The 16,120-nt window shown below is 42.4% G+C and overlaps 1 protein-coding gene across 1 annotated transcript in view; it reads right to left on the bottom strand.

Annotated features, from left to right (window-relative positions):
• Positions 1 to 255: 255 nt before the first annotated feature.
• Positions 256 to 16,120, bottom strand: part of bi (T-box transcription factor bifid) — a 91,947-nt gene continuing 76,082 nt past the window's right edge. The window contains 3 exon segments of the mRNA XM_029302608.2: positions 256 to 5,121; positions 11,582 to 11,658; positions 12,384 to 12,530. Coding sequence (XP_029158441.1) covers positions 4,314 to 5,121; positions 11,582 to 11,658; positions 12,384 to 12,530 — 1,032 coding nt within the window. The 3' untranslated portion in view covers positions 256 to 4,313.

Raw genomic sequence — 16,120 nt, 5'->3', positions numbered from 1 at the left:
GCGACTATATATATATATATATATATTTCGCACAGATATTCGGACGCGCGATACAACTGCGCAACGGTAAACTCATCGCGCGTTAAATTTATTTATTCATCAGTAATCACAGGCGCCAATATTGCCTATCGAATTTTTTCATGCCAGGAAGATTTATATTTCGATCGTATGCTTCGCGAACGCGACAGTTTTGATATTCTGCAATTTTGCACGCCGTATTTGGTGGACTATGAAAAATGAGAGCACACAATGTCGTTGTATTTTTAAATTAATATATATATATATATAATTCTTATAATCACGTGTGGATTTTTCGGAGGGACTTTGATGACGGGACAAGGTCGGGAAACGGAGCGAGGAACAGAGAGAAGGTCTAAGGAGAGTGTACAATATACAATACAAGCCACGGAATATCACGATTCTCGTGTCAGGAAGTAGGATCCACTTTTGACGCGCGCGGCTACGTCTGAGTCGCCTGTTCTTGTTTCTTTTTTCCATGTTTCTGTTTTTTTTATTGCTTTTCCTGTTCTTTTCTCGTCGACAATGAAGGCTCGCATCGCTCCGAGCGCACGACCCGAAGGAAGCCACGAAAAATATATGCGAGGGTTGAGCAAATTCCCGAAGTTTCGAGGGAACTGAGACGCGATTCTTATTCGGGCGAGGAGTCTTTGATCGTAGCAGTCAATTTAAAATTCCAATGGACAACGAACTTCATGTCGAATACATAATCGAATCGTTAATTGAAGGAGCGGATGGACGAAGAAAATGTTTCGATATAATAATAAACGCTTCGAGATTATACAAAGGCTTTAGCGTTTCAAATCAATTATCAGATCGCGTTAATATGTGACTTAATATTGTACAATGAAATTCTTCATCCACAGGCTATCTTCGCTAAGAACCATCACAGCACTAAATTGATAATACATATTTACGTATTGATTACGTATATACAGGTAATACAATAAGGAGTAACATTCATCCATACAAATAACTTAGCATGTGTAAGAATGTGACAAGCCTTTTTCATCCACTTGCCTGTTCAATTGCATATCTGTACATATCGATAACTTCTTTTTTTTTCCGTTTTTGCACTGGAACTCGCTGTCGCGCTGTATATTTAGCGCTAAATGTGCAGGCAATTCTCGTTTCACTCGATTCACATCTCATATTGACTGTTTTTTTACCATTGTTTTATAAATAAAATTTAAAATCCGAAAAAATCATATTTAGCGCTGAATATAAACAGGTTGAGATAGTACAAGTATGTACAACGTTCGCCAGACATTACTTGAATAAAGTTCATTAAAAATCAATATACGCAAACCTAAAGCAAATCAAAAGAGAGAGTTCTGCATAAGCCAGTAATTAATAAATGATCGCGAATAATTATAAATATTTATAGAAAATCTTTCGTTTCGTCTTTACTTCTGAATAGATTCCTAATTTCTGTTTAAAACTTGGTGAACGATCAATCGCGAGCCTCAAACTCCCAATTTCCAAACTGTTCATTTCGAATCGCTCGAAAAAAATCTTCCTTCGAGATTTTTTTTCCTCTGGGCCAAAGTGTTTACCGATAGTGATTTTTGCTCATGAAAGTTTTAACGACCGCGGTATTCCATTAAAACAACCGATTATTAATTTCACCTATGATAGATGCATTCGCGACTCTGTTCGATTTATTGCTTTCAGAACATTTCGCTTCTCTGTAATAGATTCGGATATACAGGCATATATATTACAACGATGATGCTTACCTTTAACGGGTATCGTAAAATGAAACAAAACTGATCAGAACTCCCAAAAGTCGATAGATGATAACTCTCGTTTTAATTAACGTATTCGGACATCAAAAATTTCTAATTAATGCATTATATTCTATTTGTGATTGTACATAGATCAAGCATATTAATTGGATTAAAAATGGCCATTATTTAATTAATACTTACTCTAGAGATAAAAATTTTGAAATATTACAGTTCGATAAATATTTATTATTTATCATTAAAAACTTAAAATAATTTTTATATTTCTGTATATATCAATATATCACACAACTTAAGTGTTGTATTAAAAACATCGAGCAACTGATTCACTTCATCCAATCGCTATTGACTTACCTTTCGCTGTCACTGCATAATGGCAATAAATTATGCTGAAACGAGAGAGTTCGACTTAGAAGATCCACTCGTGTCTTTCCCATTTTACGATATCCCTCGACACTATTGCAGGATCGCAAACGCGACGTGATAGCGATTAGTCGAATTACGACAGAGCGATTTTACGAATACGAATGGGGAGGCCAATCATCGATTCCGCAACGGAATGATCGACGTGAACGCGAAGATGCACCGCGAGTAGTATCGAGTCGATCTTTTGATTGTCGTTGCAGCTCCGTTTCGGACGTGCGCTGCATTCGCGTTGTCGCAAATGATAACGGTCTCCTCGTTCTCGGATCACATCGCGGGAATCCAGTTTCGCGGACATCTTAAAAGAAAATTGAAAAAAAATTTTTTTTTAGATCGTCGCGTTCCCGCAGACATCGCGCGATTTCGCCTTAATTCAACCGTTATCTTCCATCCCGGATGTCACGTTTTTCTCGTTACAGACCATTTCTATAGTGTTACGTAGCATTCGCGGATGACGTTCTCTCTGCTAAAACTGATTCGCGCGCGAGTTGATTGTAAATTACTCGACGTTCTATTAGATATTAATTAATTATCTACACCGATCGCTACTATTTATACAAATCGCAGACTGGATCGGACTTTTGGTCGGCGCGGAGTGATTCCGGGCCCTTCGTCAAATCCACGGTCGAGTAATGAGCAACTACTGTAAAATCTCATTTTTTTTTAAATTTATTTTAAAAAGAAAACTTTAAAATAAAAAAACAGTCCCACAGCGTCTTTTTGACGGTAACATAACAGAAATTTTGACAAATAATTTCTATAATTGAAATAGAGAGAAAGACATTGTAGGCGACGATCACAAGCCCGATCTACTCCAATCTACCGGTAAAAGGTCGAAAGAGATCATCCGTAAAATCGCGAGAAAGATGATCGACAGCACGTTGATGAGAAGCTTTCTTCTTGTGAGTTATAAAAAAAGCACGCACCTCGTCGGAAACGATTATTGTTCGAATAAACGAACGAAAAAACCACTCGCCATCGCATCGTTTCGATCGACGATTTTACCTCTTGTGTAATCTTAACGGACGCGAATCTCCACACACGATGACGGCGTGAAATTTCGAGAAATCGAGAGGATTCGGAAGTTGCATGGAAACTGCGGTGGAATTTGTGGTTTTTACGCCTTTTTGCAAACTCGGCCCCGAGATTCTTCGAATTTAGGATTTTTTCGTTTCTTTTTGTGTGTTTTCGTATAGACGTAAATCGGGCAGCGTGCGTGTTTTATGCATTTACGCGTCTCCTAATATCGTTATAATATAATATATTTATATAATAATTAGTACAGAGAGTTTAGATGTTATTTATATTTATATATAATATTTATATATATATATATATAATATAATATATAATATATAATATCACTAGGGTACATATGTACAGGGACTGCAAATAGTAGGAGGTGCTCTTATATTGCAATATCGTTCTCTGTTTTTCTTTCCCCCTTAAGACCTAACGTACACAGGTAGAACGTAGACTCACACGAGATACAGGTACGCGCTCGTAGACTCTCTCTCTCTCTCTCTCTCTCTCTCTCTCTCTCTCTCTTCTCTCCCGCATTCATTTTCGTTCCTATCGCATTCACCCTTGCGTCTCGTTGAAATTTACATTAACGCGCGATAGGCGCAGAGCATTACGTCCGTCGAGAGTCTACCGTACCCCGACCACGCGGTCTTTTCAACAGAGATATACTCCTAAACGCACGCGCGAATCGCGCACAGAGGTCTATTTACAGATACAGGAAACACGCGAAGGACTCCTTGTCCTGTCCCGAAAGCACGAAGAGCGTCATTTTCGCTCGCGAGCACGACTTCTCGAGCGCGACGCTGCTCCGGAAATAAAATTGCACTTTATAGTATGAGAGTCCGGCCATCCTCGTTCCCCTCCGGCACGTCCAGGGAGAATCCTGGCGAACGATCGGGCGCGACCAAGATTCCCGAGTAGGACAAGGAAGGAGAGGTAGTGAGAATCGAGCACCCGACGTTCCTACCGCTACGACGGCTCCGACGTGGAGTCCGGCTCCCTCTCGTCGGCGGAGAGGTCCTCCGGGTCGCCGCCGGACTCGTCGGCGCAGTCCTCGTTGGGATCGTCGTCCTTCGTGCTGCTCACAGGCTCGTTCTCCTGTCACGGACTCCCTCCGCCGGCGTCGTCGCCCCGATGTCCGGGCGTCAAACTAGGACTTCTCCGTCTCTTTTCCTGCAACCCGTTCACCATGTTCTCGATCGACTTGAGCTCACCGGCCGAGCTAGGCGTCGTCGAAGTCAGAGCGCCGCCGGTCGGCGTCGGGGAATCAGTTGGCGGCCTGGGCGGTGGCGATCTTGGACTCAGGGTCCTGCTGCCGGGTGTCACGGTCTCAAAAGCGGAGCCGTGCGAAGGCGCCGGAAGAGTGTAAGGCGCGAATCTGTGACCTTTCAGCTGATGCAAGGGACTCGCCAAGGGATGCGGATAGTGCGCGAAGAGAGCCGGATGCTGGGCCGCCAGGGCCAGCTGGGCATTGAACAGCATACCGGGAGTGACCCCGCCGTGAAGACCGAGAGGCGAGGGTGGTATCAGGGGACCGGGACCAGGGTAGAGTCCGGGAACCGGCGGATACAGATACGGCAGGAGCGGCGGATGAAGTGGCGGGCCGACGGAAACGTCCGGTCGTGGACCCTCGGACCCGGTCGGACCCGGTCCGCCACCGCTCTCGGACCCGGACGACTCGCTGCCCTCGCCTCGCTCGCTCGTCCGGTCGTCCCTCTCGCGGGAGTGCTCCCGTTCCCGATGATGGTGGGCCGGATGTGGCGTGTCGGGCCCGACCACGTCCAGCAGTTTGTCTTCGTCGTCCATGAGATCGGTGGCGGAGTTGGACGAGCGTCTCTTGTCCGGCGACGCTGGGCCGCCAGCTGTCAAACGGGAACCGCCGCCCGATACTGTCAGTAGCGCCTGCCTTCTGCAACAACGACGCCGAGTTAGCAATCTTGGAAGGTTCATTCTTAATCTGCGTTTGCTATTATCTCAATCAAATTATATAGACGATCATCTAGATGACATTTTTTTAGGCCGTCTCATCTCTATAGAGATATAATATCTCTATAGAGATATAATAAAAAGATATTTATTATATAATATTAGAGATTTATTATATCTCTATAGAGATATAATAAAAAGATGAAGGAGTAGGTATATCTTTAGTAAATTATCTAGAGTAATGACCAGATAACTTGGTTTAAAGTTAAAATATATATGTTTAAAATACGAATATATTTTTGTATCCCTTTTATCATTTATATTTTTTCCATAAGCGGTCTTAAAAATAGCATTACCTAGAAATTATCTAGATGAGTTGCCACATAATTTTATCTTTTATCTAGATTTATTTAAAACAAAATCATCTTCATCTTATCTAATTGTAACATAAATTTACATATTTTTATCTCATTTTTATCTAGCTACTTTTAAAATCATCTAAGCGCGACAGCGCTCTTAATATATTCTCTATAGATTAATTCGAGCAAAATTAAACTAAAAATTTATTTCATACTACTAAAAAAATTAATGAAATTACATGACGCTGATTTTATCTCGCAAAAAGTAAATTGTGAGCTAATTTGACAAACAAATTCATCATCGCCGCGATTATAGAGAAACAATAATGCTTTATATATTTACAGATTGATTCTTGATTTATGGAAAGGCGTGGTTAGTCAAAGTTATCAATCGTTGAAAAATTATAGAGCTGCCGGGTAAAATGGGTCCCGCCTATTTCGATACGATTTATCGATGTTCCTAAGCTGACAATCTCCTTTGAGATGCGAATGGCCCACTGATTACGGCACACTATAATTGGTTTTGAGAGAGCGGGTGATAAAGTTACCTCCTTCCTTGGCAGCAGCAATTTCGAAAATTGTTCGCAATTTCGTTGCGGTTTTGTTAACATGCCGTATGTCTCAATCAAAAATACGTGTATGTAATAAACAATATATGGCAAGAAAATACATTCATGCGAAATGTTGCAAACCGTCGTGTTCAACGATTGCAATCTATATTTTACGTAATAATATTCGAGGTAATATATATTTTTGTTGCATGCACCCTAATTGATCAACTTAGAATATATAACATGTTAAAATTATTGCAATGTTATAATTTTTAATTTGCAACAAGAAACAAAGCGACAGAGCAACTCTAAAGTCTTTGACAAGTTTTGCTAAAAATGAACACGATTTGGGTACACAGAGATAATTTTCTCTTAAAATTTATCCTGAAAATCATGATAATCGTAAAACAATATATTTACTATATATATTTACCGTAACTATATATTTTAATAAAATAAATCAAACATATTTTATATCTTATTAATATTTTTTATTGCGATATATAAATATTTATATCAGAGAACCTCTTATAAAATTCTTCCAATACCATATTGTCCCACGAACACCATGATTTTCAAAATAAATTCTAAGAGAAAATTTTCTGTATAGATTATTTAAAATGTGAAATTTTTGTAAATATCTCTCGATTACGCATGACTTAAAAAAAAAAAAAAAGAAACTACATCGGTATATTTTTCTACTGCGAATAAAATATCGCGTTCGAGAGAGAAACGAGCGCGCAATCGAGACAGAGGGGTATTGTGTGTCGAAGAGAAAATCTGAAAAGGTTCCAAGACGTATATAAGAGAGACAGCTCGCTCTCTCGTCTCCGTGGCGATAATTCACGCACTGGAGGCACTGGTCGGCGTGGCGCGGCGGCGAGCGATGCAATAAACGAGGCCCCGGGATTTATGCGGTAGCTGTATCGCCCCGAGGCGCGGCCGTGGTATTAGATTAATTATCTTAATTGCGCCTTCAACGCCTTTCCTATGCGCGCGCCAAGCGTCTACTGCCGAGCTCTCTCGTTCGCTCGCGCGTGCGTTGCCTTCACGTGCCCGCTTAACTTTACGCCACTCGCGGCTATTTGCACTTATAACTAGACGGACGAGAGTGTGGCGCAATTCGCATTCGTGTTATATATTCGTAGCGCGTATATCTCGAGTGTTCCATCGCCGTTTCTATAGTTCATGAGAGCTTATACATATATATATATATATATATATATATATATATATATGTATAAGCTCTCATGAACTATAGAAACGGCGATGGAACACTCGAGATATACGCGCTACGCGCACTATTTTATATCGCTCTCCGGCGTCGCGGTACGACGCAAAGAACTTTTTTCCGCGAATCGCGAGGAACTAAGAGGAATCGACCGCTGATTTATCGCGCTGACATCTTCAGCCGCCTGCATCTCGACAGTCATGATCATTTTTCACGATGTCGCGGCGATACCGAGCGCGAGATACGCCGTATCATCGATTCACCGATCATCTATCCGCGATTTCCTCGGGGCAGCGTGTTTCTATCGCCCGATCTACGCAAAGACTCGCGAATATCGCAACGTGATTTATCGAACTGCGTTATATGGGCAGAGGAACCTAGCGGCTTTAATCGTTTTTAATTAATCTACATTAACATATGCGAATCCTTACACACGTCTTTCAGACTTTATACGATCCGAAACGCAAGTAGAAAAAAAAAGTAATAACACTGTTCGACAAAATTAATTAATCAGAACGAGGCTAGTCGTTTCTAGTTTTTTGGATGCTGAATACGAATCTGCATGCTTTCCAAATTATTCCATCACGTCACAATTTTTTTGAGTTGCAAAAAAGAGCTTTTTTCACGAACCTTGTTGTATTACATCTGCAACATGTGACGTGCTAGAGAAGTTTTATTGCGATCAAAATAAAGTATATTGTTAGGACTTTCAACTCTCAAAAGGAACTTTTAACGTCGGTTATGGTCAATAAGATATCCATGGTTAACTAAGATGATTTTGATTTCAATAAAACTTCTCTAGCAGAGGTCACATATTGTAATTATAATTATTTTGCATTTAATTAAAAATTCTCAAAATTGTGACGCGTGTGGAGCAACCGGATTCGCATTCAGCATCCAAAAAACTAAAAGAAACGATTAGTCTCGGTCCGGTGTTCGAAAAAGTCATTTTTTGTTCAACAGTGTAATCAGCCGTGATTAGCGCTAAGCGACGACTTCGATCGGCGAGTGCAAATAAAAATGCACGTCTCTCTCGGAGAGAGACCGCAGGGACGGAAGAGGGAGACCGCGTATTTATTCGAGAATCCCATACCGGCGGCGAACTATTGATTCGGCGCGCTCTCAAACTTACGTAGTACAGAAACCAGAGAGCCTGAGCGCAACCCCTTTCGTTGCTGCAACGAGTGCATGTCATGGATGCATCCGAGTGAGGAGCGCGCGCGGATACACCTCGGGCGAGCGAAAGCGCGCGTCGCTCTCTGTCTGCATATATGTATACATATATGGGTGTGCGTGTATATGTGGATGTGCGAACTGATCGCATTACATGGCATTAAGGTACCGGTAAGCTTCTCGTTGTGCGAACGAACGGCTATAGCCGGGACTTACACGAGGCTTAGGTTTGTTCTGCCTGCACGAGACGATGCATTAGATTTGCCCTATTCCCCCTCGACCCGTCATTCGACTCGATTGTCGACGTACCATCGAGTTTCCTTCGCGTGATTAGAAACGTTCCAGAAAATTTTGTTCGCGAGCTCGCTCGAAAGGATTCCCGTGCGCGCCAATTAATTCTGGATTAGGTTGCCGAATTTCGATTATGGCGCGATTTGAGAGACGACGTTTGTTCGCGACGTACCGTCATATACTCGTACAAGAAAAATAATTTTTATTTCGGAGAGAGGTTAGAGACTGTGTGTTCCCCTACTCTATCTGTCAAAGTATCTCTTTGCGATTACATAATATCGTCGTAATGTTTTTATTTTTTAACGATCCGTCAGACGGGGATATTTTTTGCGAATTAACGAAAATGGAAATTGCAAAGACTTACTTGTAGGAAGAAATATCAATGTTGTTGGCATTACTATGCTGCTGGAGATATTTAAAATGTCGTTACCCGCACATGTTATTTCCGACCGCTAATTTTTTCGATATTATTCAACGAGGCAAGACTGATATTTTTCAACGAAAATTGAAGGTAAAGCCGGAGGCTAATCCGGCTAGTAATTATACCTTGAAGGAATGCTTTGTTGCATGCGGAGAAACTCGCAGGAATCCCAACGATTTTCGTTCTGCGGATAATATAATTAACTGCAAAAGTTAAAACTCACTATATAGGTACCTACTATCCGATAGATTTCTCGATCCGCTCATTAATCAGAAACTGTGTACATATGCGGTAGTCGAATGTGTAAATATCGAATGTGTAAATTAATCCCGGAGACGATGGTCAGTGTCACGGTTATTAATTTGACACCTGCGCTAAATGCATACATCGCTAGAAAATGCATCGTTTGCGTTGTTATGTATATGTATATACGTATATATTAAACGCGGCACATAGTGCGAGAGTTTCACAAGCGAACGGGTTAATTCGCCGCGTATCGCAATACGATCTTTCCGCGGTGTATGATGATAAATGACGTGACAATTCGCCGCACCGGCGCGGCGTACTTTCATTTCTTTTTTTTTTTTTTTTTTTTCGCTGCCCCGACTTTTTTTTAAGCGCTGTAGCGAATCAACTCGTCACGCTCGAGTGGCGTTACATCTCGTGACGAAACGCCGCGTCGCGCGTTGTTAAAAAATTAACGAAACAATGCACCGGCTGTCAGTGCCGTTTAACGCTATCGCGTCGAGCTGCAGCTCGATTTCCACCGAGAGTACAATCGCGCGGTTACGTATCTTGAATTATATAAGTGATCGTCCACAATTATATCGCGCGAGACTCTCTCGTTCCCGACGAGATTGGCTTCGCTACACATTTGCGGTCACTTTTATCGCCTCTATTTTTTCTTATTTATTCTCTAACTCTACCCTTCTCGTTTCTTTCAACATCGGCTGTTAATGGCGTCGGTATACGTTATACGGAAGGAAGTCTATGATACGATCGAAGGGGTGTGTAGCGCGTAAAAAATGCATCTCGAGACATCCTCGCGCGAAGCGAGAAAAGCGATTTCGTATACGAGAATCGCTCTCGAAAGCGCAGTCTTTGTGCAGCCGCAAAACGATCTCTCTATAGGGCCAATATAAAATTCAAAGCCGCCAAGAGTGGCACCCTCCAAACGTTAACGACAGCGCCGCCCCTGAGCATCAGTATGCTAATCCGATGATTGGCTATGTTCCAACCCCGATCCCTCTTCTCACTGTGCCACTCTCTTTCTCTCGCGATACGTCTCTCCGTCTTTTTCTAACGGTGTGTCTCCCCGACGTGCCTTCTCTTTCCCTCTCTCTAGTTTCCCTGCGGCTTCCTGATGGCATCCAACCACCCTTAACCGAAACCATAAGCCAAAACTAACCCTTATTCTAATTAGGCGGTGCCCCGGCGACGCGTCCCCCCTGCTTTGCATATTTTCTCGATTAACCTCGCCCTTTCTTTATCCGCTCGACGTCGCAGACCACAATTTTCCGAAAATTTTCTGATCCCAGGCTTGCACCAAACTTTTTTTTTTTCTCTTCCTTTTCGCGTAACCGTAAATGCAGACGCTTCCCGCGACGATAGTCTCGTCATCTTGTACGGAATATTTTTGAGCCCCTTTTTTATTAAGAGTTTAACAAGGCTCTGTAATATAAATAAATAACGCACTGTCATCCGCGATTTGGCTCTTATTGCCTGTCTTGCTCTTTTTTATTCCTTTGCGCCTAAATTTTTCCCGATAATGACAATGTAACAAGAATTAGGAACGGCTTAAATTGTTATGCATAGCGAAACTTAACTTCATCAAAATCCACTTTTCACCCCGCGATCAATGAGTTTCCAAATGGGTTTCCATAGCGGCCTGGTCCACGGCAACGGGCCAGTATCCCGAAGGGGAGTTCGCTCGCTGACATAAGCTCATAAACCCGCAATATTGAATACAAATGGACGGCACTGCCGGTGATGCGGAGTGCAAATGAGCCCTGTGAAACCAACCCTTAGCTCCGGGGGTGACCCTAAGGTCGGCATAATAGCTCCCGATCGAGGGGAAGCTCGAAAGGTCTACGATCAATTAGGTCGACCCCGAAGACAGATTCGCGCTCTTTACACTCTTCACGAAGCGCGATTCGAAGAGAAGACCTCGTGTCTCTCGCTTTGCATTTAGTAGTCTTTTTTAATTCGTCTTCTCACAGTATAATCGATGGAAGACGCTTAAGTTCTACTTTGATTCTTTTTTTTTAACTCTTTCCTGATTATTATTATGTATAGAGATATAAATAAAAAATGTGTATATCTATTTGGTATAGATTCGCGCTTTATTTTTTAATTTCAGGAAAGGGTTAAAAAAAACATAGCATGCTTAAAAATGCAGTTTTGAAAGCGATACTCACTTTTTCTCGCGCTTTCCCGCGCCAGTATCCCGAAATCCTTTTGCGAAAGGGTTATTATCGATCTTCAGCTGGGTGATCTAAAATAAAACACATAAAAATTTTAATATATGCAAGTTATTTTAGAAAAAAAAAAAATATTTTAAAATAAAAGATGTCTCGTTAATTATTTACATTCGCGCGGTATAGGCCTGTACAAGACTCTCGCTATAATATTCTTTCTCGCTTTGTTTTGTATTCGGCCGACATACCGAGAAGGCGCGATAATTAAGATAGTAGTATATAGCCGGTGTATATAAACGACCTTAAAAATCTCTGTACAACGGCTCGGTCTCTTCTTACGGCCACGTGCGTGCGTGTGAGCGACTCATTCACTATACCGAAAATAATGCGTACCGAGAAGACTCGTTATTCCACGAAACGGTCCTCGCGTCCGCGGCTTTATCGAGACCAGAATGTAGGGAAATTATTAATTAACGAAGGAAGGCTAAAAAAAAACCCTTAAAACAGGCCTACCCGTTCAGATCGTAACGCGAGATTATTTCTCCCCGATGAATTCTCGCCGTGCGTGTGAGAGTTTTACTATTTCCTCTACAATAAGGTGACAAACTCTTAATCAAAGGGGGTTATATCTTTATGAAAATTTTCAAGATAAAAGAAATATAATGATAAAATCTAATTTTCTCCGAATTTACTTCATAAGATAGAAATTGGATTTTTTCGCAACTTTTCGAGAGATTATATTCTGAAATTAGTCTAACAAAGGTTTCTTTCTTTTCGTATAGAAGAAAATCCGATCGCTTACCTTCTCATTTTGATAGGCCGTCACGGCGATGAATTCCGTCTCCTTGAAAACGTAACTCCTGAACGTCGAATACGGAAGTTTCAGGATGTCATTGGCTCGCACGAGGTGAAACCTCGGCTGATACTTGTGCATCGAGTTCAGTATCGTCTGTAATAAGGAAGGGAGCATACATTGGGACAGATTGTTTTATATTAAGTTTGAGAAAGAACGTTTGCAATTAATTCGCTTTATTCATCGTTTCAGACCAACTGTGTTCGACGCTATTCTAATACATCACAAAAATCTCCCTCCTCTTTTCATCAAGCCTTAAATTAAGAAGACCTATACAATATATGTATTCTTTTTAAAAGTTCGTTTTAAAGTGTTTTAAACTTTTTCGAATATCTTTAGACTTTGTAGAAAATAGATCTCGTTTTTATAAACGATATTCGAAGCGTTCCCCAATTAACGTAAGTCACGGAGCTTAGAATTCTCGTGATTAACCGTTGCGAGCGTGGTTTGAGATCTACAGCATGGCGCAAAATTAAGAAAACAAAAGCGGCACGAGACACGAGAGAGCGATATCGCGCGAGGAGAAAAATATAGAGAGATACGTCAGATTAAAAAAGTGTCAAGAAGGTGTCGCCGTTAATCATACAATCAGAGAGCGTGCGCCGGTATGTTACTCTTTCGCTCTCTCCCTCCTCGTTAATTAATCTTCGTGCAAGTATTTCGTAAAGTTCCGTGCGGGAGCCAAGAAAGGAACGAGGTTGGCAAAGCGGCTATTACGATGATGCATCATGCCGCGAGGGCTGATCGATACAAAGTCTGCAAAACGCAATCGAGCGAGCTTCCCGCGATTTCATCGCCGCCGACGATGACGATATTGCGGGTTACATATTTGCATTGGAAACGTAATTATTTGTCGAAGACATTCTCTCTTTATCGGCGCTCTCTGTGTGAATGATATGCTAATGGACAGAAACGACTATGATAAAATGGAACGTATATATTTACCTAACTTATAATAACGCGATTTAACTCGCCGCGCTTGGGCGCGAAATTATCGGCAAAATACAAATTTGTCAAATTATCGAAATAAATCAACTTCCACCTCCCCTACCCCGGATTACGATAATTTATCGACCCCTTGGGTCTCGCGATTAAAGCTCGCGTTATCCGGAGCGGTAGCCCATCGATCTTGTTAAACGGACGCGATGTAATAAATGCACGCGCGCGAGAGAGAGGCTCGCGTCGTGTCCGAGCAAATTTGCCGGAGCACGCGCGCGTTGCTTTTATATTACGAGCCGAAGGACCTGACTGTTCAGAATATTCCGGCACGCAAAACGACAAGGGTAGGCCGCGCGCGCGCACGCGTTCGTCGCACGCGTAAAGAGGGAGAGAGAGAGAGAGAGAGAGAGAGAGAGAGAGAGAGAGAGAGATTAATACATGAGCGGTAACGAGCGAATTACCGGGGGCGTTTGCGAAAATACATATATAGGGACGACGATCGATATCACCGGAAGTCGCGTCTCCGCACGAAGACGCGGTTTCTCGGATCCGCGTCGCGGACTGACACTTCCGGTCGCTTTCGCGGAACGAAGACTCGATTGTTGGCATAATTTATATATAACGCGGTTATCGACGCACATACATATAGTGATCGATAGGTATGCTCCGAAACATGGCCGACCGTATAGTTCTGGGATATCGGTCACTCTCTCTCTCTCTCTGGGGGGCTCTCAATCGAATTCCCTTTATTAATTCAATGGAATCCGCAGTCCCTCACTGACATTTCGCCAAATAAAACATGTCGATACCGCGAAACTTATCACCCCGTATATCGTGACTGCATATCGTCGTATATATATAATCGAGGAGGAAGCGAGATTAATTTCAATGTGTGGCATCGTTTGTTCATTCTCGCGAGAGTTCGTGGTATTTTCTTGAAATGCGGTTGAATCCTAAGAGCCTAGAAGAATCGGTATATATTTTCCAAGTTTGTAAAGTTAAAGTTCGAGTTTCGTAAGAGATTATTCTATTTTCCTAAAAGTTAATATAAAACTACAATGCAAGTTTTGCTGACACTTTGCGCGTGTAATGTCATTGAAATATTAATACCGGTTTAGTTGACCAACTATCTAAAGAAACACCAAGTCAGACATGTCAAGGATTATCCGCGGAAGTCTTAAAATTTTTACATTAATGAAATGCAAAATGTACACGTCTCTCCCTCGAAAATACCGTCGACGATCTCTAGGATCTCTTCCAGAACCAAAGGGAAAGTTCCGCAGAAAAAACGCACAAATTAATATACGTGTATGAATAACATCGCAATGCAAAAGGAGAGATTGAAAAAAAATACCCGAAAAATATTAGTTTATCGTTGATCTCTCGTGAAATGAAAATTCGCGTCCAGGAAAAAATATAGAAATCGTCGGGGACGATTCAAAGATTCAGCACTGCGCGTGGAGTCGCGAGTGGAAGAACCGATTCGTAAAAAGACGAGAAATTCACGGCGCTCTCGCGGTAACAAAAAGGGAGGAAAAAATTCGCCGTCACGCTCGTGCGTGTAAATCGCACGGCGCATGTAAGATGGAAAGAGAGAGAACCCGCTCTCGCAACGGACGCCATTATGCGCGGCATGGCACAAAGGGGAAATAATTAGCGCTGGCCGGGGTGATAAGCCGGCAATCTAGGCGTTTGTCATTAGCCTATCAAAGCCGAATGCTTCCTTTCTTTTTTCTTCTCTCTGTCCCCATCTCACCCTCCCTCTTCCGATCCCTTGCGCGTCGCCCCGGCGGTCTCTCTCCTCGTCCCTATCTCGTTTCTCGTGGACCTTCGGCCTCGACACGCCTCTGGCGCCGTGGAAAATATGTGCGAACGCCGATCGGAGCAATTAGTATTTCTCCGGACTCTAATCTGGGCTCGCTCGAGCGCGGCGAATGCGCGTCTTTCGCGGTGCACGTTACTCATGCAACATGTACGGAGAGGTAAAAAAAAAAAAGGATAGAGTTTCCGAGAGAAGAAAGGGAAGAGGTGGTTATTTATATATATATAGTGTTGCGAGATGCATCTAGTTCAAGGGAGAGAAAATAAAGAAGACAGAGAGCAGAGTATAAGAGAGGGGATGGTCGGAAAGGATGTACGGAAAGTAAGTGGTAGGATCTGAAGCGGTTCGGTGTGTATATCGCGCCGCGTGAATTAACCGGCCAGATAAAACCGCACGGCGGAGGAGTAAAAGGGAGAGCAGGAGCAGAGGGACGACAGGAGAGGAAAGTGAGAGAATATCTCGACCGACACAGAAGCCGACATTGCTAATGACTCTGTCCGCGGTAATCTCCGGGTGTTATCTGTCCTGGCTACCTGGGGGCCCACCTACTTCGAATCACGAACCTGCACACGCTGCTGCTCTCTCTCTCTCTCTTCTAGCGCGTCTCCTTTCTCTCCAACCCCTCCTTTCCTTGTTCGTTCATTCCTGCGCCATCAGGATCACGGAATCCGGAGATCTCTTTAGATGCGCTGCTTTTAAATCGCGATATTTATATATATATATAATATCGTTGAGTAAAAAAAATGTATGCGCGCAACAGCTTTAAATCCATTCACACATATCTTTTACGCAAATAATTGTAATATTTAAAATACGTGCAAAAAAAAACGCGAAAGGGATAAAATAATTCGTCCCTTCGAGAGTTTTGAAATCCACGTCGGTCTGCCGAGAACCGCGAAGGCGCGCAACAAAGCCTCGCCATTAC

Source organism: Nylanderia fulva, unplaced genomic scaffold, assembly GCF_048542155.1.
Source record: "Nylanderia fulva isolate GAGA-0341 unplaced genomic scaffold, ASM4854215v1 Scaffold45, whole genome shotgun sequence".
NCBI classification, from domain to species: domain Eukaryota; kingdom Metazoa; phylum Arthropoda; class Insecta; order Hymenoptera; family Formicidae; genus Nylanderia; species Nylanderia fulva.
This window is presented reverse-complemented; position numbering and strand designations above follow the sequence as displayed.